Raw genomic sequence first — 25,755 nt, 5'->3', positions numbered from 1 at the left:
GGCCGCCAAATGACCACGTAATAAAATGGTGTTCTGTGTAATAATGTTATGCCATACGGGACCGGGGGCACTGAGCATGCATTAACAGTGCCAGTGGGGCTAGAAAAGCCTTAGTCAACAGGTTGGCGCATATAGTTAAGTTGAGGTTTGATGCCTGCGAGCTACCAGCAAATTAAGTGTTGTTGAGGCTGCAGCCACTAATCTGGATGAGCTAAGTGACACTGCAAGTGGGGTTCAGATGACAGGTCCGGTGGAGGATAATCAAGACCTGGCCAGTGGTGCGGAAAGAAGCCACAGGCTTTGGTTGAGGCGGATGGACACAGCATGGGCTGCCAGATGGCCATGTTACAATGCAAAACACACCCAGGTCTGATCAACCTGCGGTGGGCCTCCCTTGGCTAAGGGTGTCTTGTGATAGAGGGCAGAAAGACCCAATGCGATTGATGTGCACAACTGGCGACGTGTCGCATTGTTGGGACCCACACAAAGAGCATTATCGGCAGCACCTAACCAAAAGTCATCTTTCAACATGGATAATGGGTTTGATGGAAGTGAAATCGGACACACAACTCATGGGATGTCTCTCTGATAATAGCAAGGAAAGGTAAGTATATTTATGCTATGTATTTCTGTAATCATATGTCCCCCAAACACAAAGGATGCCTACCCGACGAACCCAGTGAAACCTTGGACTTCTTTTCCTCTATTCATATTCTTGACTGTTCCCCCTGTCACGCATTAAGCGTGGGAAATGTCCTATTGGGCATTTAAACTGTGCTGAAATAGTGGGATTATAACACCTATTAAGCTAATTATATATACATATACTGTTACGCATCATATTCACGTTCCACTGATACTTTGTCTTGATTTTGTTGTAAAAATACAACCATATTTTTGTTAAATGATTATCTGACTGTGTGCATTGCCTTAAAAGTACCACTTATTACTGTGTATTTCTGTCAAGTACGTAGCACTTCATAAACTATGTTTATCATGACTTTGTCTCTAAGGCCCAATGGTCATTTCGTTGTTTCTTCAGCATCCGCAGACCTTTTAAGGGATCATATTAATCACCTGCGTCCTGTTAGCAGATAACAGCTATCATGTCTATTTTAGTTTAAGATTTAAATTTACAAGCCCTGACAAGAACAGAACGTTTTTTACAAGTTAGTTTCTAAAAGTCTGAAATGAGTTATTATTAAATGCGAAAAACGTAAATATATCTGAATTCGACAGTCGTCATTTCAGTTGCTTGTTTTAACCATTTTTAACCAATTTCTCAAAATAGTATTTTAAATATATTAGTACAAGTTTCGATGTTTATGTAGTGGAATTGAAAATGTAGTTGCAATCCAGTCGGCACCTGCATGCAGCTACTGCAAAAAATCTATTTCAAAGTTACAAATATGAGCGACAACAGGCAGTTTACAAGTACATCTGTGTCGCATTTTTTTAAACGTGGCCTTCAGAAGGAACCAGCCCTATCACTTTGGAGGTTATCTGAAAAGTATGTAATCTGCCGGCACTATCAGAAGCTCTCTTGAGTAAGAAGGGTGCCGTCTCTTCAGCGGTTTGTAAATGGACTCTAAAGACAAGGGACAGCACCATGTGACCGCTGTGAAGTGGCCGGCAGCGCTCCCGAGCTGAGGCCTTATCTCTGAAGGAGAAAGCGATGGCTGGGAGCAGTGATGGCACCTTCGCTCTCTGGCCAGAACTGTAACATGAAAACGTCTGTCCTGGCTGGCAACAGAGCTAAAGTGGATCTATTTCAGGTGCTGCACTTCGGGAGGCTGGTGCGCAGAGACATGACAGAATGGACGCTGCTCAAGAGGCTGCTGGATGCCGTGCACCAGCACTCCACCATGATCGGACGCCTGTGGCTCACCGTCATGGTCATCTTCCGGCTTCTCATCGTGGCGGTGGCGACCGAGGACGTCTACACGGATGAGCAGGAGATGTTTGTCTGCAACACTTTGCAACCGGGATGTCCCAACGTCTGCTACGACGCCTTCGCCCCCATCTCGCAACCTCGATTCTGGGTCTTCCAGATCATCACTGTTTCTACTCCTTCACTTTGCTTCATCATCTACACTTGGCACAATCTGTCCAAGCACCCGGACGGCGAGCAGGCCAGGGAGGCGTACGACCGCAGCTGCGACTCGGACAGTTGCTCCATCAAGTCGCACAGACACCTTGGCCACAGTCTCGCCGACGTCCTTGAGGGCATCACCAACCAGAGCGCCCAGAAGAGCTCAACGGTCATGCGGGAGGCCGTTGCTCCCACCAAAAACTCCTTGGGGGTTCTATCCAAGTACTACGTCTTCCACGTATGCTTCCGTGCCATCTTAGAGGTCGTCTTTGTTGTAGCTCAGTGGCTCCTCTTTGGTTTCTACGTCCCGGCTCACTTTGTGTGCACGGCGTCTCCTTGCATGCAAAGGGTGGACTGTTATGTCTCTCGCCCCACCGAGAAAACTGTGTTCTTGATCTTCATGTTCTGTGTCGGGGTCCTCTGCATCTTCCTCAACTTCTTGGAGCTCAATCATCTGGGCTGGAAGATGATCAAGAAGTCCATGCTCATCAAGGACGGCTCTTGGAAAGGTGGATATGGGGCTATCAACCAAGACACACAATCCATCGCCTCATTGGCCTACAGAGAGGTGACAAGCACTGCGTCTTTACCCACCTTGGATCTAGTAGTGGAGCATCAGCCGGACTGGAACTGTGCTGGGAACTGTTCAACGAACAAAGAAAAGGATTCCCGGCAGGTGAACGCCCACCGTGGAACACAGCCGCCGAAGAGTAAATCGCAGACGAATAAAGGAAGAGGGACAAACCAAAGGAGCGCTGAGGTTTGGATATAAACTGATGTAAATGTTATATGGAACTTGTGGACAAAGTCTTAAAATCTTTATAGAGTTTGATGGATTGATTGTTTATGATCGCTGTTTTTCATTGTTTTAAATGTATATCTACATGAGTGTTTGAAAGAATAAATTGAAAATGTACAGCCACACTGTGTCATTCATATTTAGACATTATTTATTCATAAGATTATAATATATTCATTTACAACATCTATAAACAACTTTCTGTATAAATTACGTCAGAGAGCAAAAAGAGAAAAATCGCAGGCTTTCCTTTCAGTCAGTGACGCAGTGATGGATGTCAGTTTTGTATAAACGCTGTTGGTTTCTTTGTAGGTCAACTATTCTACATCTAGGTCATCGATCGAACTATGAAAAAGCACGTACTATTTGAAAACATGCCCTTACAGAAGTGAAGTATACTTGCAGTTCATATTATTACTTAAGTATACTTAAGTAAAGTTCAAGTATATTTTTTATACTTGGTGTATACTAATATCAATGGACTAGTGTACTTTTAAGGGAACTGTTAGAACTTAGGCCAAAATATTCTCACTTTTTAGATTAAAAATGCACATTTTAAGTATACTTTAAGCATACCGGTAGTAAACTTTACAAGCACCTTTCAACTACGGTTTTCGTGCAATGTTACTACAAGTGAATTTACAGATATACTGCTGGTGTGCTAGTTCAATACTTGTAATAATCCCAGAAAACCTATGCCAAAAAAGTCTTTAGTGCACAACTCTGTCAAAAGAGCAAAGTATACTTTTTCATTTGAAGTAGACTCTTAATGATATTGGAAATGTAATTCAATTCTTAATTCATTTAAAGTAAATATTCATCAAACGGGTACAAGTATAGCAAAATATACTATAACTATAGATATAGCAAACTTAAACTTCTTTTTGTAAGGGCGATTATTGGGCTTTTCTCGAGAATCATACTACTTTTTGTGATACGTAGAAGGTGTATAGTATGCACATTTTCTGTAATAAATAGAATGACATACTACAATGTACATGTGAGCGGAACACCGTGTCCCACATTGCAAAGAACCCAACATGGCAATACAGTCAAACCAAGAACATATCATACTATTGTTTGCCATGTTTTATTTAAATACAGTATCTATAAATAAAGATAAATTTAGGTTGTTAACAAGTATACGTACATGTGTCCTATGGTGCAGCAAATAATTTTTAGGAAACAAACTGTTAATAATATGTTATTTTATATTTTTAATAGCTATCGTATAAAATAGCAAGACAGTTTTCTCTCCATTTCTACATTTTTGCTGTCACACCATAGGACACAGGTGCGGTTGTGTCCTATATATTTATAAACAGTAAACAGTGTTGTTTGAACAGTAAACAGCAGGTTCAGTCCATTACTTCAGTACAAAACCGACATTTTTGCGACAGAAATCTACGGGTTTACATACAACTCAAAGTTACAATTTTTCCCTCTTTGCTCTCTGACAGCTTTGTTTGGCCTGAAGAATGCGAGAAAAATAAAAGACAGAGAAGCCCAACAGGAATTGATTTAAAAAGGTTTTTAGATTTGTAATGGTCAAGGGCAGTCTCAGCCAACACAAACACAAAAGTCATTCAAAGTTCCCTGTCATGCATGAGAAAAATACTGCGGAGAGTAACAAAAATAATGTTTGACATTGTTGAAATACACTGGTGTATTTCTGGTTGACAGACACGTGGAAACGATACTCGTTCTGTCAGTTTAAACATAATTGGTCCAGATATAAAGATTCCAAAGCCGTCTTATGCAATCGCTAAGCGCATGATGGTTCGACTGAGGACAGAATTAACATCTGAAATATTCAAAATGTCATTCTTTATCCTGTAGAGCAAACCATTACAGGGCAAACAAAAAGGTTCCCTAACATACAGTACACGTTCATATCAATACATATATATATATATATATATATATATATATATTTACATTTACAATAAAGTCCATACGATAAGACGGATAAAATGTGTATTCCCGACATGGCAGAAAAAATACAGTAGAAAGTGCAATGTTCCAAAACAAAAAGACTCTTAAATGCCGAAGTAAAATGTGCACATCAAGGGGTGTGTATTCTTCTATATAGCTTTAGTGCAATACAGCCACCGTTACTTACTATGATTCCTAAGATCACAATAAGTCAAATGTAAACGAAGACGGAGTACGAGTAGCAGTCAAGAAAGTCACAGTCTATAGAAAATGTGTGTTTGAAAAAACACGTAAGACCACAGCAGGCAGGTAAACCCAATATTACAGCGAGACGACGTACGGAAACAGCAGGAAAACACACACACCCCGTTGGATGCATCACATTTAAATAAACAAATAAATTGAAGGCTGTGTTGAAACTTAATTCAAAAAGTATGTTGACAATACAACGCCAAAAAACTATTTTTTCAGTTAAAACATAAAAACATCCTTAAAATGTATTTATATTTAGTGTTATCATACTGTTGTACTTATTACCTTGATTTCGCTTCCCATTTTTCCTTGTTTAAATATAAAAAATATATCAATCTAACAATAAGAAATTGACCTTAATTCAAGTCACTTAACCGCATCTTATTTTAAGGATGTTTCGTCGTTTGTTTCAACTGGAAAACAAGACAAAAACAACTTGTTGCGGTGATGTTGCACCACGAGGCCTGTAAAACAGTACAAAATAAATACTGAAGGTTTTAAAAGAGTCTGTGGCGAAACACAAGGCTTTCATCGGTGAGAATGCAGCAGGGGATGTTGGGTGATACAGCGGATGCTCGATACGGTCCTGGGGATTGGTGTCCTGGTTCTGATTGGCTCATTGAGGGAGAGGCACCAGGACATCTACGTAGTTTATGGGGAAGAAGCCCGATTCGCCGTTAATCATGCCTTCATACCAGTTCTCATCGATCTGATTGGTGAGGATGATGATGTCACCTTCTTTAAAGCCCAGCTCGCCCTCGTTCTCCGGCTCAAAGTCGTACAGAGATCGACAGCAGGGCTGGTCCATGTGTGTCTCTATTTCTGCAATGAATACAATATCGTGAGTTGAAAAGCGTACAGGTTTGTAGAAAATGCCGTTCCGTCTAATAGATTCAAGATGGGTTCTGGTGACGTGTGCACGATACTCACGTGTGTTACAGGTATTACCATTGGGGCTTTCAGGCCATGTTTGATTTATTGGTGTTGTGTGGGTGAAATAATCAGCTGACAGCAACAACAAAAAAACATGAGATGAAACAAAAGAGATGATGAATGAGACGTGATTCCTGTATGAGTTTTGCCTTGTATTAGGAACAGGTATAAAAAAAATACAATAGTCCTACTTAAAATCTTGAATAAAACATGAACACCTACTTTTTCCATTTACAGTGTGGTTGACATGAATATCTGCAAAGGATATTGAGGAATAATGTATGACAACGTGGTGATGGCGGAACATGTAAACAACACGCAATGGACGTTATTTCAGAAACGGACTCAAAAGTTGCAAACAAAGAAAATAGACACAACAAAATGAATCGTAATGTAATGGGTTAAATAGCAAACATTCATTTTTCTATTCACAAAAAAGTGTGATCTGATACCTGTGGCTTTGACGGATGAGGTGTGGGACAGTCCATTGTGCTGATTGTTCTCGAACGTCTCCAGACTGGACATGATCGACTTTGGCTTGAACTCTTTCTTGGGTCGACTGCTTGCCGTAGCTAAACTGTGAGACGAGATATGTGTGTTCAGATACATATCAGCAAAGAACACTAAATTTGAATTACACTTTGGTAAAAAAAAAAGAAATCACATATTTTACAGCAGAATAAATCAAAAACATCTACATTTTTCTATTTTATTTTGAGTATATAAACTGTTCTATAGTCAGTTGTGTATAAATGTACCTGTTTTGTAATTTGCTGTTTAGTTCTTCCAGGATCTCTAAGGACTGTCGATGGTAATCCAGTGCGGCCTCAATGAGAGCTGATAACTGACTCACTTGCTCCACCTATAGGTGTTTTGTGTGACATAAGTGTCAGATTTTACTGATCTGAATTGTACATCTATCGAATAAAGTGTTTCTAGGGTGTCAGAGGCACATTTGACCAATGCTTGTTAAGCAATTGTTAAATTTGTGAAATTATAATGCTCACAAATGTTGGAAATGAAACATGTTAAGAGGTATATTTTAAAATTCTTGAAACGGGGTCCTCAACCTTTTAGGCTCCACGATATATATATATAATTCATATTTCAGAGCTTGACGTTAACATTTATTCATCATAAAATGGCCAATTAATAAGAAATAACTTAGTTTTATATATTTTCTCATCTCATTTTGTCTCATTTTAAACTAGTAGTCTAAACTTGTGGCCCCCTTGGAAGTCCGTCTGGGCTCCCTCATGGGCCACGGCCCCCCTTGGTAAGAATCACATATTTCAAGTAAATCATTCAAACAAAAATGTGTCGGGTTGATCTTATCAGAAGTTGTGGTTCTTACATCGTTCTCCAAAAAGTTGAACATGCTCCTCTCGGCGAGTTCTTTGGACTCCTCAAACTTCTCAACAGCCTGTTTGATTTCCTCATCGGGAATCTTGCCCTGACGCTTCTTCTTATAGTCGAAATCTAACCGTCGACCCTCCAGCTTCTTCAGGTGATGCTAAAAAAACACACACACATGGTAACTTTCTGAAATATCACAACATGTGTTCTTTATAAGAATTTAAAAGACATCCATTAATGATAAATTATTCAAAGAGAATCATTGAAACGGGCTTTAATGTAAAACAGTTCAAGACAGCAGGGCCTGACATGACATCACTGTCTAACAACCACATGACATTTACGTCTCAGCTGTAATTCAATAACAATTCTCTAAGGTGACGGTACAGTGTGAAAATGTTGAAACGATCTCGAAAAAGTGACATACCACAATCTCTTTGAGATCTTTGTCCTGAAGGGTCTGTAGTGGATCAATGAAGTTCTGTTTTACGTTGATATCGAGGGCGTCTTTAATATCGGCCATCTGCTTCATGGCTTCACCGATTTCCACCAGTGCACAGCCTGTGAACATCGTGCATACGCAACAGCACCGAGTAAGAGACGCTAACAGCAATGGTATTTACTCAGCACAGTAATGCTTCCACACTATAAACGGTACAGCAAAATCTTGCATCGTACTGCAGGCCGTACATGATGTCATGTTAAAAAAACGAGAAACATCTCCTGTCGAAATATCGAACGTCTCGTCAACTGCGCTTACAAAAAACACCACAAGGTGTCAGAGTTGTGTTCTTCTTTGAGAAGGGGAAACGCATTTCACAAAGCTCAGTGTGTGAGGTTGAGAGAAAGTAACAGCATTCCTCTGCATTGCTGCAGGATTTCCGTTACTGTGGTTCGTGTCTGTGCATGTGCGCGCGATGTTTACCGAAAGACGACTCCTCCCCCAGCTCTCGACCGTATCGCAGCATGCAGTCTCCTAAGAGCCCTTCGGTCTGAGGATAGCCTGTAGTCTTTACCTGCCCTCGGATTTTAGACACCGTGTTCAGCATTCCCAGTTTGGCTCTCGATGCTGTGTAGAAATACACGTCATAAATCACAACGCTGCACTCTGATTCGCTGGCTGTGAAACCACACAAACTTAGAAGAGACAAGCATGTGATTCTTTGCATTGCTGACGTATTTGATTCTCATGAATTAAAGCTAAAAATGATTTCTCAAGTATTACGTTATTAATTCATTTGAGGGGATAGTTCACCCAAAAGACTCATTTATTACACAAGGAGATATTTGTAAGAATTTAAGCCATTTTAAGTTCTGTGACATCATCCGTTACCATAGTTTTGTTTATTATTTTGTTGTTCTGTTGAATACAAAGTGAGATATTTTGAAGAATTAAGGAACACAAACAGTTCTGGGGACTACCATTCAATTTTTCCTACTATGGCACTCAATGATGTCACAGAATTGAAAATTGCTAAAGTTCTTACAAATATCGTTCTCTGTGTTCATCAGAACAAAGTCATTTATACAGGTATGAAATGACAAGAGGATGAAACCTTATGACAGAATTTTCATATTTGGGGAACCATCAGCTTAAGCTTTGGGGGACGTCTGCATACCTGGGTTTGGTTGGAGGTATTCTGTGGTTTTGGTTATAAGGTCAAAAACGGATTTGTTGGTGACTTCTATTTTCTGCGAAGGTGGGAAAACCGGGTTAGATGGAGAAGGTAAATGTGTACATAAATCAAGTTACGCAAAGGTTCGTACCCGCTCCATTTCCATAAAGTCTTCATCGAGCTTGGTCCCCTCAGTGCCGCTTATCTTCTCGCTCAGCAACTGCACAAGAGAATATAGAGAAATTAAATAAGAGAGAGGAAGCGGTAACATTAGGCGGCTGAAAATGATTCTCAGCAGACGGTGGGCGGCGGTAATAATCAATGAAGACGCCTCTGTCATAGTTGACTGACGTAGAAATGTTGCCTGACATCACAGGTCTTGATCTATTGTTTGTTTCCTTACTTTAGTTACAATATGATGGAATATAATTAAGTTAATATATTAGAGATGCACCGATATATCGGCCGATAAAAGCACATTTTCAGGATCACAGGAAACGCCAGGTTGTCGCTATTGCTCGCAGCATTTCAATTCATTTGAGATCATAAAACCTTCGTGAAAATCAAATTTAAAATAACTCACAAAATGATAGGTACCAAAATGAATGCACTGATAGCACGCCGAAGTGAATGCCCATAGCTAACGTTATGTAAAATCGTAGAGTGAGAAATGCAGTTATGTCAGTTTATGTCCAAGCCTCAGGCTACAGTGTCATAGACAAACTGTACTTACATTGAGAGTTAAATACAAACCACCACTTATAATCACTAAGAGGATTAACATATCTCACATAGCAGAACAAAAATTAGGTTCAAGTTTTTGTAGGTCAGTGGGTATAAACTGGTGGAGGTTCACAACATCAAGACGTTCCAAATCACACAAAACTTGAGATGCACTGATACTACATTTCTCCAGCGATACCCATAGCTGATTATTCAGAGGGATATCTGCTGATACCAATCCTGAAGATTAAAATAATATTTCTTTCTGTTGTTTTTTCATATAATGACTATTAATTATAAACATCAAACTGGTGATGTTTCTGAACATCTATATACAGAGCACGCATTTATTAAAATGTTCTAGATTGACAGGATATATCGGCCCTGATCATCGGCTGTTTTTAAAAGGTCCGATAGTGTGAAAAATGGCTTTTAGCGGCCGATACCGATTATTGGCCGATATATCGGTGTATCTCAACACAAGACACAAACAGATAAACAGAGGTGCACGATTCACAGCATACGAATAGGCCACCTTGTAAAAATAGCAAGTAATTCACGATCAGGTTGCACAATATAACAGTAACCTGATTCTCTCCACTGTAAAACCTTCAATGAATGTTACGACTCCACAATTGTCCTCGAAGCGAAAGTGTTACTATTTTGGAAAAATCCACCACGTTCAATTTCACATAAATTTAAGACATCCGACTGGTTTGTTGACTACATTAGTCATTACTCATCTAAAGGACTTTAAGGGATACTCCACCCAAAAATTCTGTCACGAATAACTCTCTCTAGTTGTTCCAGACATGTATACATTTCTTTGTTCGGTTGAACACAAAGAGAGATATTTGGGAATAATGGAACAGTTCTGAAGCGCCGTTGACTGCCATAGTAGGAAAACTATTTTAGAAATTTCTCGGTTCTGTTGAACACAAAAGAAGATGAATATAGGAATTGAGGAATGTAGGAAAACAACCGTTTTGGGGCACTTTTGACTACCATTTAAATTTCTCCCATTATGGCAGTCAATGGTGCTTCAGAACTGTTGGATGCTAACATTTTTGCGAAATATCTTTTGTTGTGTGCAACCGAACAAAGAAATGTATACAGTCTGGAACAACTAGAGGGTGAGTAATCCATGACAGAATCTTCATTTTTGGGTGGAATGACCCTTTAAATTTTCATCAATTTATCAGTATTATAAGACAAACTATTGGACCAGTCCCCCACACAAGGGTGAATCTCAAAAATACGTAGTTTTGCACATAACCAAGCTCACAAGTTAATATATTTCCTTCATAAAATAGTTTCTTTATGTAGTGCCCTACATTTATACTAACACACTTGTAAAAGTACTCTGGGTATTGACCTACTTCTTTCTCTGGTTCACCAACACCGTCACCAGCCATTAATGATGCTATAGTTCGTTTCTTCATCACAATGCTGCACTGCTAAGATCAGAAGGTACCAGACCATTTTTACAGAGAATTAGACTTTGGTGTTTCTGAACACCGAACAGTTGTGTAAATGTGTGTAGTCATTTCATGATGTCAGCAAGTTGCAAATCCACTTGGTTTTGAGATATGACCCCTTTAAGTTTCAAATGAAAGCACTATGGGTGATCAGTTCAATGACCTTTCTGTGTTTTTGATTAATATTAAACAGACAGGGCCGAGTCTCACAAGACGTCCCCTGGCAACAAGCAGATTAGAGAGACTCCTTTCTCGTTTCCTCTTCATGGACAAGTGTTTCATTTACAGAGGAATGAGCAAAACTGAAATAAGGAAGAAAATTGTTATGTTAAGTCCAGACGATGACGACATTCCTGCACAACATCGTGCTTTTCGACCAAATAGCCTAAACATGTTATTGTTAAATGTTAATGACCTTAAATCGGTCGGATATGCAACAGAGTCAACAAGCAAAACAAAAACTACAAAAGTTTCCATCTATGGAGGTAAAAGCCACATAAAGTAAAAAAACAGATCGTCTCAGGAAAAAAACAACCTGCAAAGCGTGAACTTGAACACGGCGACGTGTCATCTTGTGAAAGTTTATAAATAGACTGAAAACATCTTTTAAAGCAGCGTGTACTGTTACACCGATGCGCAGTCACTCGAACATAAAGAAAATTGAGGATATTGAGGCCGAGGCTTTCCGATGAACATCATTTAAGCCAATAAAATGACTGTAAACGTGCCATTAGCAATATTAAACAGATCAAAAAATTACAAGAAACATAACATAAGTCTCCTGCGTGCCGCGCACAGCAATGCTCAAGCCCTCCTGCACACAACCCTGGTGTAAAGCACATTAAACCTGCCGTACATGTCAAGCTGGACATTAAACATGATCCAGACAATATGACCAAAAATGAATACTTGTTGAATTAATATGTCACAAAAACATACAAATTAAATATAAGGCTTGTTTTATAAAAGTCTTCCACTAAACAGTGACACAAACGACAGATATATATGTATATATATATACAGTATATTATAATATATATACATATTCTGTATAATTCTTTTTCAAAATTAATATATGATTGAATAAGGCAGATTTTTCATGCATCTTTGCATTCTCTCGAATTGCTTTTGGGTGACTTTACGTCATTCATTCATTCTGTTGATATTCATCAGACATTATAATGTAATTGCTACAATACACGCAACAATACAAACAGCACTAGTCTCATTGAGGAAACAAAATGGCAAACAATCTCGCTCTATCCATCCATCCCACTGCGCTGCAAAATACATTAAGCGGCAAATGCCACCACTATAATGTCAGTGTGGAATTTAATGCGCAGTTATTAACATATAGTCAAATATTCATGATCCAGTCATATTGTGATAATAGCAACTGACCCACTTGAGACACATCTAAGAAAACGTTTCAAAGTTTGCAGATAAAACTGTGATGATGTTTGTTTCAGACAGACCTGCCGCTGTGTTCTTGATGTAAGGTCATTACACACAAACACACATCTTTTCAGACCTTGGTTACGTGCGCTACATCTTCTTCAATTTAGTGCGATTTTAAATACAGTGTCTGTACAGGGAGATTCATTTTGACCTTTATGTTCACTTTCGAGTTATCAGAAGTCGCCTCTGAACCATTATTGGATTACAGCTCGCCTGTTGAGACCCGATGTCCCATGTTTTCTGTACCTGGTTGCAACTAACTAGGTCAGAGTAAATTTAGCCATAACAGGAAGAAGTGGCCTGATATGGCAGTATGTCTTTTCACCTGCTCAATGACAACATTTTTAAAAACCTTGAAGAAGTAGGACTCTGTGTTATGCATCAGATGTAGAAAGACATGAATGTGTGGTTACGGTCGCAAATCGCAACTGCCCCTTTTTTATAAAACGCATCCTCAGACCCAAACGGAATCTGTGCCGCAGTAAACTAAAGCTCCATGGATTCCCACAGACTTTTAACACCCACCATTCTTAAGTAACCTTTCTTAAGACCCAGCAAAATAAACCCAGACAACAAACCAGATGAGTGTTGCGTTATCAGCTGTAGCGGTGGTGGTTATCAGGGCATAGCAAACCGCAGAGACGCGACGACTGACCAATCAGAATCAAGTATTCCAGCCGCGTAATAAAGTTCTACAATCCCCACTTATTGCTAGTTTGATGATGGTCTAGAAGGTTTTACACTAGTTGTCAGCTCCATGAGTTTAAGGGTTGAATCTGGTCAATTTAGTGAACGCTTGTGTTCAAACGACTCGATTACTTGCATGAAAACAGACCACCAGTGAAGAAAAAGGCATTTGGATGACGTAACGATGACTACCTGCACGTTGCATGCCAACCAAGGCTCTACCCAGAGTGCAATTTCTATCTCCATGTACTGCAAATACCTACATTCAGGGTTGAACGGAAACAACAGCCTTCTGGGAGTCAAGCATTGATAATGACGCCTATACTGAACACAGTGGGGTCTGTGTTAATAAAAGTCACAGCAGAAATCACGACTCCATTACAAACACCACTACTTTAGTTATAGCTAAACATAAAGATAAAGAGGCTTAGGGGCCTTAAATTGACTTGGTTCATTTTACTTACATAAAGAAGGACAAAGATTAAATGCAGAGCAAGGAGAAATATTCAACCAGTTCTTTAGATGATCATATATTATGCGAAACGAGGATATTTATTTAGTAAACGAATCAAAAGGAGATGTCGAATGTAGGAATTGAGCATACGGCACAGTACGGTTTTCACAGGCTCGAGGTTCTTTCAGAAGCGTCATTTCCTGCAGGGCACTGAAGTATAAATCCAGAGGACGGTGAAAGAGTTTCACAGCACGAGCGTTCTGACCTTTTATCTCCCTGGAGAACAAAGACAATACTGAATCAAGATCAATGGAGCTACCGTGACCGATGCGCATTGTTCCTTTACAGCTAAAAGCCGACAAAACAATACCATTTCAACAACTGTGTTTTTTCTTCATGGCTGTGTGCGATTTCCTCTCCCAACTTTTCAAGTACCGGTTCTTCAAATCTATTTTAATAACAGAATGTCTAAACCGCTTAATGTCACAGTATGTCCAGAGTAACATAGTATAGACATGGTCATGAGTACTAAATTAAAATATCAGCGAATTAAGATACTGAAGACAACATGCCAATGTGGCTTAATCATTTTGAATATTACTGAATGTTTCAAAAACAACTAGATGTAATGCATTGAAGGTCTTGAGATCTGTTTTCAAAGCTAAACTATTTCGAATCATTTTAGTATCACAGAAAAGTTGCACTTTATTCTACAGTACGTGTACTTACAGTGTACTTCCTAGGAAAGTACCGGGTGGTATAAGGTAACTACATGGTAAAGTACCTAGTTATCACCCCGTTACTATATTTACTGTAATTTGTCCAGTAAAACAAAGAGTAAGAACCTATATGATATGCAACAGCAAAAGATTTGGTCAATCGACAATTAAATATTACTTTCATTTTATTTCTGGAATCTTTAGTTGCAATTTGCATAACAAAATGACATATCTGGCCTACACCTCTTCTTAACATTATCAGCAATTTCAGCAAAATTAAAAAGAAAATTATAGATATACAACTACATTTTCAAACATACAGCTGCGGAAAAAAAACTGAAGAGACCGTTCCAAATGTTTATTTAATAAGCATTTCTAGATGAATTGTCCAAACCTCAGGAGTGACATAAGGTCATCCAATAGCAATGTGAAAGCCTGACAGCATGACAAGACACGTGGAAACTATGAGAAAAATCCAGGTTCTCATCACATTAAAAAATCATGTTTGAAGTTTTCCTAAATATGTGTAGAAATATGACCGTTAAACTGCTTGAAAGTGAATAAGAACTTGCTTTCTTTGCAGTATTTGAGATCTCAAAAAAAAACCTTTTCTGTTATTTTGACCTGTTTCTCCAGTTGTCATATTCTGTAAATAAATGCACATAGAAAAAATATTTGTATTTGAAATTAGGAAAAAATATTGTTAGTAGTTCAGGAAAAGCAGTTTTGTTCGCCACTTTCACTCTTCAATCTAATGCCAGAACGTTTTATTCTTCTAGGCTTGTGAGATGGAAAGACCTCAAATAAGAGCATCCATCATGTGCTTCCCCTCGGGAAAGGATGAGCGTTTATAAACATCTCATTTAAGAGTCACTTAAGAGTTTGTCCGGCAGAGCCACTCTCTGCTACCAGCAGATCAACATGGGTGGTTGATAAGAAATGTTTATCAAATAGTGCTTTTGTAAAGTAAGCTGTCTGTTTCAATGAATCCATTCATAAATACACGCACTTGCACATCCACACAAATCTTTGCGTGACACTCTATATTTTAACATATTCAAATGTTTATAAACTGTATTTTGAACAAAAATGACAAGTATAAGTGGATGGCGCTGTATGCTTTTGAAGAGTTTTTGTGCTGTTGTGGTGTTTAATCGACATCTTTAAATCATAAACACTACAGCCTGGTCTCAAATCCACGATGCTGAGGGATTCAGCAAGAGCTAAAAACATCTGTATCCGTACAATCCTGCATTCCCTATAGATGGTTTACATTCCATCGTGTGTACACGAGCAGCGCCCATCTGCAGTAAAACAATAACCGTGCCAAAAAGCTGCAGGAGCACATTGCAAATGTAAGAAATAACACAGATCAGTGGGGTTGGAGTGGTGTTTCTCAACAGGAGGGACTTTTCTGATCAATAAAATGTAATCAATAATGAATCGTGTAAACACGTCTGCGGGTTAATCGGAGTGTTTTCACGTGAATCACACGTTCTGAGGACTCTGTGTTCTCTGCATAGCATGAAGCCCACGTTTCACAGGTGGTTCCTGATATTCATTTGTGCTGGATAAAACACATTAGGTTCGAACACTTCTTGTTGTAATTTGCATTGCGAATCCCTGCTGTTGCATATGGAGGAAGGTTAACAGAACTGAAACTCTAAAATGGACGCCCTTTGTGCTCTTACAGGGTGCAGGGTGAGAATATTTTATTATATGTTTGGGTTATGAAGGTTCATGCCTGACAACAGATATAACAACAGCTATGTCGGGATATACTACTACTACAGTATGTAGTGTGTCATTTAAATGAATCCAAGTATAGTATTCGTTTAAAACCATCTGTGCAAAATAATAAGAATACACTGTACACAGATAAATAAATGTCCTTTAAACACCTCCAGTAAGGTATTAGTCATAATAATGGTAATATAATAGTGACTCATTTCGTTTGGTAAACTGGCTGATTCCTTCAACAGCAACAAAGATTTGTTGAATATGGCGAGAATGCGCTGATAGCTAACAGTAAAAAAATGATGAACAAAATCTTCCCAACCTAGCCTTTAGCAAACAAAGTACAAGATACTATCAACAATAATGAAATATAGCCAACCAATGCGGTGAGAGAAACAAAACAGTTCATTCCATTTGAAGACGTGGGTGCGCTTCAGACCCATAGTCTGTTCCAAAGGGCAGGTCTATGATTACAGAATCTGACGCAACATGTACATGTCCTTTGTGGTGAAGATAATGCCATAATGTATTGTGGAATACTCCATACCAAGATGGTGGAAGAAGTCAAATACATAAATATTACAATAAGAAAATACAAGTGTTCATAACATGCAAACAAAATAATATAATTGAATGTATATTTTTTTATACAATCCAGTGCACTTCACACGAGGAGCACTTTTAGCATGACGTATGTATGACCTACTGTATGTGCGTGTCCGATTTCATTTGTGAGCATGCATTTTAATAGGACGTAATGTTGACGATATAATTCAGTGACAGTCTGAATTCGATAAATATGTATGTGCAAACGTTGTGTTCTGTAAATTCTGTATACCTTTCATTCTGTCCCAAAAGCACAAGCAGAAACTGTTGCTCATACGCTTTGAGAATAGCCATTAAAAGGCCTTTTTTTAAACAATGAACGACAGCGCTGCTGCCTGGTGGGCACAGCATGGGGTTCAAAAACACACACACACCAATGAAAACAAGTGCCACCCTGGAAACCAAACCTCATTAAGGCCACAAAGAAAAAGAAGAATAATATTCATGTTTTTTTGAGGTCGCATGTGTAGATGATCATGAAATAACCATAGAGAGCTAATCAACATTATTAACATTCATCACAATACTAACATTGAGCGGAATGATTGAAAAGCTCGTAAGTGATGCTGATATTCTTTGCTGAGCATATCAAACTACACTGTGAATAAATCCGTACAAAAAACAGACATTTTCTGTAAACTGGAAAAACAGAAACATACCGTAACATTTATATTGTTCCTGTAAAGTTATTATTTTTTCTGTATATTCTAGGATACAAGGATATATATTAAATGTAATGATTTGTTCTGTAGAACTGTGGAATAAAGCGTTTTCCCTGTAGAATTTCCCCCTTTTTCTGTAAATTTACGGTCAAACAAAATACTTTTTACGTAGAAGACAGGGCTCTAGAGTGCGACTAATTTGGTGCGACCTAAATTCTCAATGGTGCGACTTAAAAAAATCTGAGGTCACACCGGTGCGACCAGCCGTTCGACGGAGAAAAAAAGTCTCCGCGACTCAAGTCTCCCTGTCACACATAAGTCCCATTACGTGGTCTAAACCAATTAGAGATAGTGTAGGGCGGACCCCCCCTCTGATTGGCCGTGGTCCAGATATTCCTGTACGTGCGTTTACATTTAAAAATCGCGTGTGGTGCAATCAGACAGAGATAGAGGTGAGTAGAAAAGATGAAAAGAACGATTGAAAACTTTTTTGATAAGACTCCGTGCAATAATCTTAAACAATGCTCTGACACGGAGCCATCAACCTCCCAGGTTATGTCAAGCATTGGTCCGAAGACGGCATTCGATAATGAGCCAGATACAATCGAGTCCGAGCCGACTGAAATTAAAAGGGCGAAAGTAAATAGATTTCGGATCGGCTCGACAAGTTTCCCTGGCTAAGATACAAAGCTGATGAAATAATGCACTGCATTTACAGTGAAGAGTGTGGGAAGACCATGGCCGGCAAAAGTGCATTTGTGACGGGTTCTAATACAATGATGTCGCGCGCCCAAATTATAGGAGTCATCACAGATACGTTGAAAAACAATACGTCTGTGCATGTTGCGAACAGTCCGTTCGTCAGTACACGATCCGTTCCACCTGCACGATCCGTTTGCGCATGCGCACAACGACATTGTAGAAACCGCTCTTGCGCAAATGATGATTTTGTTGTGGGATGATTTACGACACAGCACGATCTGTTCCACGCTTGCGCAGCTTTGTTTTACTTTGTTTATATTTTTTACTGTTAAATTAAATACAATACTCAATTTACTTCGCTGCTGTCCACCTCGTATCATTTCACTATGCGTTCTGTCAAGTCAGTTTGAAATACTGTAATGTTTCCCCTGACTTTGTAGTTCTTTCTTCATGTAAATTAATATAGTCTAGTTAGACATGTGTTATGTTCCTTATTGGTTTCTGTAAACGCCATTGAAGGGATTATTTTACTAATTTAGATTAAATGGATAGATATATTAGCCTATATAGACCCATACTAATCAATTACTACATTTAAAGTTATCTAGTATTATCAGATTTTAATTAAAAAAACGACACAAACCGTCTTTGACAATACTACTGATCTCAGTTCGAAACACGGTAAGGTAAATAGACATGATACAGCAATGAATCGCAAAATGGAGTTTGGAGGAAACTGAAGATTTGAAGTCGATAAAAATACTTTATTACACATGTAACCAAAATCATCCATGTTCATGTAACAACTGTATTATTTTGGATTGGCAACCACATAAACACATCGTAATCACGGTAACGTAAGCAACATTTAAAAACAGACTCGCCGTGAACGGTTAAACTATGTAACGTTAGCCTACAAAACAAAAAATATGCTGCCAGTTGTGCCACCTGGCCGTCAAATGTTTCATCGCCTGCGTCACGGTACCAATAGTGTAGGAAAACAATGACGTTTTCTAATACGTAATTACGCGCATGCTCAGAACGGATCGTGCAGGTGGAACGGATCGTGTACTGACACCGTACATGGCATTCCTAATCGACGGAGACACAGATGTTGTAAATGTATCTAAACCAACTGAAATGTATTTCAGTTCAGTGAAGCATACTTTTTCAGTAAGTTACCTTTCCTTTTTAAAAATTTAAATTTTTACCAGATTGTTAGTTAATCATTAACAAGTCAATATCGCCTAAATGGGATCCGGTCGAACATTTGGGTGCACCCAAATTTTATGCTGATGCACCTAAAAAAAAAAATTAGGCGCACCAGTGCAACCAGTGCAAAAAGTTAGTCTAGAGCCCTGGAAGATCTTTTTTACAGTGTAACCAAATGGTAGAATTTTTAACTTAGAATTGCAGATGTGCCCAAACAAATTCACACTATTCCATCCACTGCAAATGCAAAGCTAACAAAAATTCATGTTTATATATGCATAATGCAAGCAAAAACATGCAAGGTGGGAAGAAAGTCATATCTGGCAATGAGATTATTGTATAGAAGTGGGCTATTTTGACTTGCGACTACCCACAGCAGATAAGCACCCACATACCAACATGTCAAAACCACTCAGAACACGTTATCAAGCACGTTACAATGCGCCGGCGACCACAACGCTTCAACATCGTATCACCGAGGATTACATGGATTTCCTACATCATTCAAGTAACGATCAATCACATGTTTTTAGCTTCACAAGGTACAATTGTAAAACACACACGTATTATCAGGTCCACGCAACAAGTAATAATAATGTGCATTAAAGCTTATGTTGCAGTATTTTGTAGAAGAATTCCAGTACGGAAACACTTTCTACCCAGGATTTAGAGTGATGTGACATGTCTCCCAAACCAAGACATTAACAGTACACTAATAACAGTAAATATCTTCATTCGGGGAAAAACACATGATGTGTTTAACACAACAGTTAAGCATCTTTAATTGACAAATGACAACTAGAACGCTCTAGAAACCACGTGACTTACTGTACCGTGCTTATGAAAAGAAATATTTTCAATTTTTCACGTTTTTACTTGATGTTGTGGAAAATAAATCAGAGACCAAAGGAATAAAGTAGAAAAGACTTTGCAGTCATTTCTGTGTACATGAAAACGATAAAAAAAAAAGATAAATTCACAGACGTTTCCGGGAAAAAGACCTTGGGAACCTTGCTTACGTCATAATAACAATCCGTTATTTCGACCAACATCCTCATCACGCAACTTTATCTGGCCTGTTACTGGACGATAATAGTGATATAATAATTAGCACAAAAAACAAATTGAGAAAAACAGAACTGAAGCGTTTCACTTCTGCAGGCCCGGCAACATCCGCGCTGATGTTTTTCTTCACGCTGCGCAGACCGATCGGCGTGTGACATCAAGTATCGCGAGATACGACCCGAAAGCGGTTGTTTCAACTCGCTCTCGCGATACATCCGAGTCATACGACGATTCGTCTGCGCAGCGCCTCGTAAAGTCGAACACACCTAGAGTTAAAGACTAACGGACTGTTACGGTACAAAGAGCTGCGCGGATTTATAAGTACATACACTTTAAGCATCGCAGCATTGTTACGAAGTTAAGAAATACAATCGTATTTCTTCCTTGACGGGCCTGTTGCAACCCCTGATGTAACGTTACGTGGTTACGATACAGGAAATCAGTCAGAACCCACATAAACGATAAAGGTGTTTTATCAATAAATCTCATTTAACACTCGCGTGGGGTGTTGAGGGTTTATCACATAAACACGGTAACCCGGGCGAATCCTTACCTGACTGGCTTTGTGCAGCTGTTTCTTAAACCCCGCCACAGACATCCTCAAAATAAGATGAAAATCACCGAGAAGGAAACCTTTAGCGAGGTGACGGATAAGATCTAACCGAGCATAAAGATATAATTCACGGTAATATTATCAACCGCCGCTTGAAGATGGACCAGCATGTCGCGGTGGGTTTCTACCCTCAACTGTGACACGAGCGGTGGGCGGATTGGTTCAATCTGGAGATCGTGATTGGTGCAGCGTCGCATACGTCACGGTAGCATCTCGGAGAGACCCATTAATGACAAAATCAACAATCCATCAATTATTGTATTTGAAATGAACGGGGACACTTTTGTCTATGACGCAGAGCAGCAGTCTAAACAACTGTGATGGCAACCCTGAGAATTATAAGGATCTTGTTTGTTTTGCAGTGGTTGTTTTATGGTCCAGCTACCTTTATACAGTAAACATTCAATTTCTTCATCAGAATGAAGGTGTTAGATGTTCTTGTGTTGTGATTTTCTTTCTTCAGGAAGCCTCGTGCCATGAACAACTATTTGCTGTCCCCTGGTGGTGGCAACTCATGAACTGACTCAATCTGTCCATTTCTGCATCACAATGTGTCGTAACTTTTTTCCTTATATGTAACGCATTAGCTGTCTACGATGTCTGCCATCAGTTTCTCATTTATTTAACAGTTTTTGGCCTGATGTTCAACAAGTGACATAAAGCCCCCTCTGCCTACAATCCGTTGTAAGGCGCACTGTACCATTTGGCCGATTTATCAGATTTATACATATAAAAACTGCAGAGACACCAAACACGTTCAGAAAGTCTCAAGACCTTTTTTATTAATGGCACGTGACTTATTTGAACCATACTGCAATACTTATTGACTTAATTCATCGGTCTACCTGTAATAAAAGCTGTATCACTCATGTCGGTATTGGTACATTTGTAATACACTTAAAGCCTACACTGTACAAGCATATCTTATTAATATGTTTGATAATGTCAACAAAACAATCAAATAAGTGTGCTTAAAATGACATTCGGAAAGAACATCGGATACTTTTATGGATTTCGATATGCAGTTCAGCTACGGTGTATAGACCCCTGCGCCCTACACTGATTTTCTGAAAGAGTTTGTGGACTTCTTATCGGAGCTATTGGTTTACGTTGAAAAAATACTAATTGTCAGAGATTTTAATATCCATGTATAGCGCTCACGATACACTAGCAGTGGCGATTACTGAACTACTACAATATTTTGGACTAAAACAAAACATAAAAGGACCCACTCATCGATTTAATCATACACTAGACTTGATTATATCTCACGGAGCCGATCTAACCAATATAGATATTATACCTCAAAGCGACGATGTCACCGATCACTACATGCACAATGCGCACTGCAGGAATCGGCTGTTTAACTCGTTATCGACAGGGTACAACAATTACCTCGACTACTAAAGATAGTTTCGCAAAGAGCTTGCCAGATCTGACTCCTTTAATAACCACACCAATAAATACAGAATCGCTCGATAACATGATCAGCAAATTGGGCACTATTTTCTCTAATACCATTAGAAGATGTCGCACCTATGAAGTCTTAAGATTTTATTAAACTTATAGCAACATCTAAACCTACAACTTGCTTATTAGACCCCATACCAACTAAATTATTAAAGGAATTACTACCCTTGCAATTGAGCACATTTATAACATTATCCACTCGTCAATTAATCTAGGCCATGTCCCAGGACCCTTTAAAATGGCCGTCGTTAAGCCTCTAATCAAAAACCTGACTTGGAGGTTTCTTAATAATGACATGCAAGAAACATTCCAATCAGGCTTTAGACCGCATCATAGCACTGAAACTGCGCTCGTTAAAATTACAAACGACCTGCTTATAGCATCAGATAAAGGTAACATCTCACTTCTGGTCCTGCTTGACCTTAGTGCTGCGTTCGATACCGTAGACCATAACATACTTCTAGATCGCTTACACAATTATACCGTTATTGAGGGACAGGCACTACAATGGTTCAGATCTTACTTGTCAGACAGACATCAATTTGTCCATTTAAATTGGGAATCATAAAATCTAGCGCAAGTAAATTATGGGTTACCTCAGGGATCGGTTCTGGGACCCATGCTGTTCTCCATATACATGCTGCCCCTCGGAAACATTATTAGAAAACATGGAATTAACTTCCACTGCTATGCAGATGATACTCAGCTAAATATCTTATCAAGACCAGATGATATGGAAGCAAATAAGAGACATAATGTTTTGAAATTTAACAGCCAATGAATACTTGATTTTGAATTATTTTACTTTGGAAACCATGTATCTGAATGTATTTGTTTCGAATTTACCTCTATGAAATTTAAATATGAAATTTCTTGATTTCCATTTTAAAAACCTGAATTCAATGCTCACAAATTTAGATACAAAAAAAAATCAACTTACAGAATTTCAGATAAAATACATTCAGGTTGATCAAATTTGATTGCTCTTATTCAGACCTCAAATTTCAAGTTAATATTTTTCAAAGAAAACATAAGTCTAATTCGACTGCTCAAATTCAGAGTTAAATATTCACGTGGTAACATCCGGGCTACCCAGGATAGGAAAAACAGTTGAGCCCAGAGCCCGTCTGCAATTGAACCGAACCATTGAACCGAACTGGTTTTGCCTAGAAGTCATCTTCTTTACAGGTTTAATATAGTGACTTGGCCTCTTCTTGGGTCATGACAGACTATGGGATGAATTTCGACTCAAAATGATTAACAAATGCATGCAGAGTCATCCGTGAACGTGATACACGTTTCATTTGTATTTTACGATTCACAAACAAATGCCTTATGATTTGATTCTGTGAAATTTAGATTTGAATAAACACGAAGCGATTTGTACAAAGAGGCAGATTTGTGATCGCAATGTTTTATTTTGTGTTCATGTATATTGATTTTGCGCATACCAATGAGAAGTTGTGCATTTGTGGATCCTGTGACGCGCGTTCATACATCCTGTTCGGTTCATTTGGATTTTGAGACTTTCTTTACGCGGTTTTGCATTGGACAATCCACACACACGCAACTGCAGATCCATGTGCAACCGTGCAGAAAATAAGAACTACCACTAGATGACATGTATGCACGGATGTATGTAAAGATTTTTTCTTGTTGTTAATAAAAAAAAAAACACTAGATGACAGGCTTACGGAAACCATAGGTGCTGGTCATATCATTAGCCAGCTGCCAGAGTTCTAACCAGGTCCAGAAAATACCATCACATGACCCCAATGTTATCAACCCTTCACTGGCTTCCCATTAAGTATCGTATTGACTTTAAAGTTATTTTAATCACTTATAAAGCCTTAAAGGGTTTAGCCCCTACCTACCTAACAGAGCTTCTATTACACTACAACCCATCACGATCTCTAAGATCTCAAAACTCATGACTTTTGATAACATCTAGAATAACTAAATCCACCAAAGGGGGTCGAGCTTTCTCATACGTAGCACCTAAACTCTGGAACAGCCTCCCTGATACTATTCGAGGATCAGACACACTCGCTCAATTTAAATCTAGATTAAAGACGCATCTGTTCAGCCAAGCATTCACTTAATGCTAAATAAACCACCGGGAGACTGCTGACATTAGATATTTAGAATAATAATAATCTAGAATAATTTAACTTTTTATATCAACACCATGTACTGTGTTTTACCGCTTTCGTGTTTTTCTTATTTTTCCCTGTAAAGATCCTTTGGAACAATGCACATTGTGAAAAGCGCTATATAAATAAAATTGAATAGAATAAAGAGCTGGACCAGTATTCGTTAACTTTTTATTTTATTAAATGACACATTTCTTTCGTGAAATAACTTGTTCAGGGCAGGACTAAAATGATTTTTTTTACCTGTAACGTTGTGAACAGCATGTGGTACATTGACATCCACCGGCTGAGCTCGGTATCGCAGTCTAAGCAGTGTTATATAACTACAGTGGGCACCTTTGTCAGCAGAATGAATCCTAGTCAGTGTCATCCTGAAGTGTCAGGAACCGTGACAGAACCCAAGTGCAGGCAGCAAAACGGAGATGAAGGGGTTGAACAAGGACTTTAATATATACAGAAAACAGGAACAAAACAAAAACCCACGAGGGGGTGACAAAACAGGGTACATATTAAACTGAACTAACTACAGACTAAACACTTGACAAGAATTACAACTACAAAACACCTAAACTAACAGAACACTGACTAGACTAACAACTCAAAGACATGACATAGCATAGCATAGCATTAAGCATTAAGCAAGAAACAGTAACACATACCAGTACAACGAACGAGCACAAGACAATAGACAAGAGGGCATTAAATAGGGGAACAAACACAGGATAATTACTAAGGGGCAGGTGAAGGTAATGAAACACTAATGGGAAGGCTAACGAGACAAAAGGGCGGGAAACACTGACGAGACACGAGAAAGCACATGGCAGGTCAGAATCAAAACAAAGCCATGTCTTTCTCACACAAAACCTAAGGCTATCCCATGACTCCGCTGAGAGACCAAGAATAAACATGACATGATAGCGGAATCATGACACTGAAGATTTAACATACAACATATTGTATGATAATCCAAAGATCAGTTCCAATCTGTAGTCAGACACCGTGATTTTCAATGCGTTTTCATGATGTCGTCCTT

General features: G+C 38.8%; 2 protein-coding genes across 4 annotated transcripts; one reads left to right on the top strand and one right to left on the bottom strand.

Moving 5' to 3' along the window:
• Positions 1–1,691: 1,691 nt before the first annotated feature.
• gjd6 (gap junction protein delta 6) lies at positions 1,692–2,864 on the top strand (the record flags this gene model as incomplete). Its single annotated transcript, XM_079463756.1, has 1 exon — positions 1,692–2,864. One exon carries the CDS (start codon positions 1,692–1,694, stop codon positions 2,862–2,864), a length of 1,173 nt encoding a protein of 390 aa, XP_079319882.1.
• Positions 2,865–5,385: 2,521 nt separating this feature from the next.
• sh3gl3a (SH3-domain GRB2-like 3a) lies at positions 5,386–21,237 on the bottom strand. 3 transcript variants are annotated; one of them, XM_079457678.1, is made up of 11 exons: positions 21,040–21,237; positions 9,135–9,203; positions 8,987–9,059; positions 8,293–8,436; positions 7,795–7,928; positions 7,366–7,524; positions 6,770–6,873; positions 6,464–6,588; positions 6,234–6,266; positions 6,009–6,083; positions 5,386–5,900 (listed from the first exon to the last, which is right to left on the bottom strand). In XM_079457678.1, exons 1-11 carry the CDS (start codon positions 21,082–21,084, stop codon positions 5,695–5,697), a joined length of 1,167 nt encoding a protein of 388 aa, XP_079313804.1. In that variant the 5' UTR covers positions 21,085–21,237; the 3' UTR covers positions 5,386–5,694. The 3 variants fall into 3 exon arrangements, with proteins under 3 accessions (XP_079313804.1, XP_079313803.1, XP_079313805.1); XM_079457677.1 differs by having other exon boundaries at positions 5,542–6,083; positions 21,040–21,218; XM_079457679.1 differs by lacking the exon at positions 21,040–21,237 and having other exon boundaries at positions 5,542–6,083; positions 8,987–9,052; positions 9,135–9,204.
• Positions 21,238–25,755: the final 4,518 nt, after the last annotated feature.

The sequence above is a fragment of the Barbatula barbatula genome, assembly GCF_947034865.1.
Source record: "Barbatula barbatula genome assembly, chromosome: 1".
Taxonomy (NCBI): Eukaryota; Metazoa; Chordata; class Actinopteri; order Cypriniformes; family Nemacheilidae; genus Barbatula; species Barbatula barbatula.
The sequence above is the reverse complement of the archived record's forward strand: the minus strand, read 5'-3'. Positions and strand labels throughout refer to the sequence as shown.

What these genes read in the sequence shown, in the direction of transcription:
- sh3gl3a (XM_079457677.1), bottom strand. Translation starts at nt 21,084, where the DNA reads ATGTCTGTGGCGGGGTTTAAGAAACAGCTGCACAAAGCCAGTCAG. An exon ending in AAGATCTCAAAGAGATTGTG is followed by an intron (nt 7,525 to 7,794) that starts GTATGTCACTTT and finishes GTGTTTTTTTAG; the next exon opens with CATCACCTGAAGAAGCTGGA. An exon ending in AACAGCAAATTACAAAACAG is followed by an intron (nt 6,589 to 6,769) that starts GTACATTTATAC and finishes CTCGTCTCACAG; the next exon opens with TTTAGCTACGGCAAGCAGTC.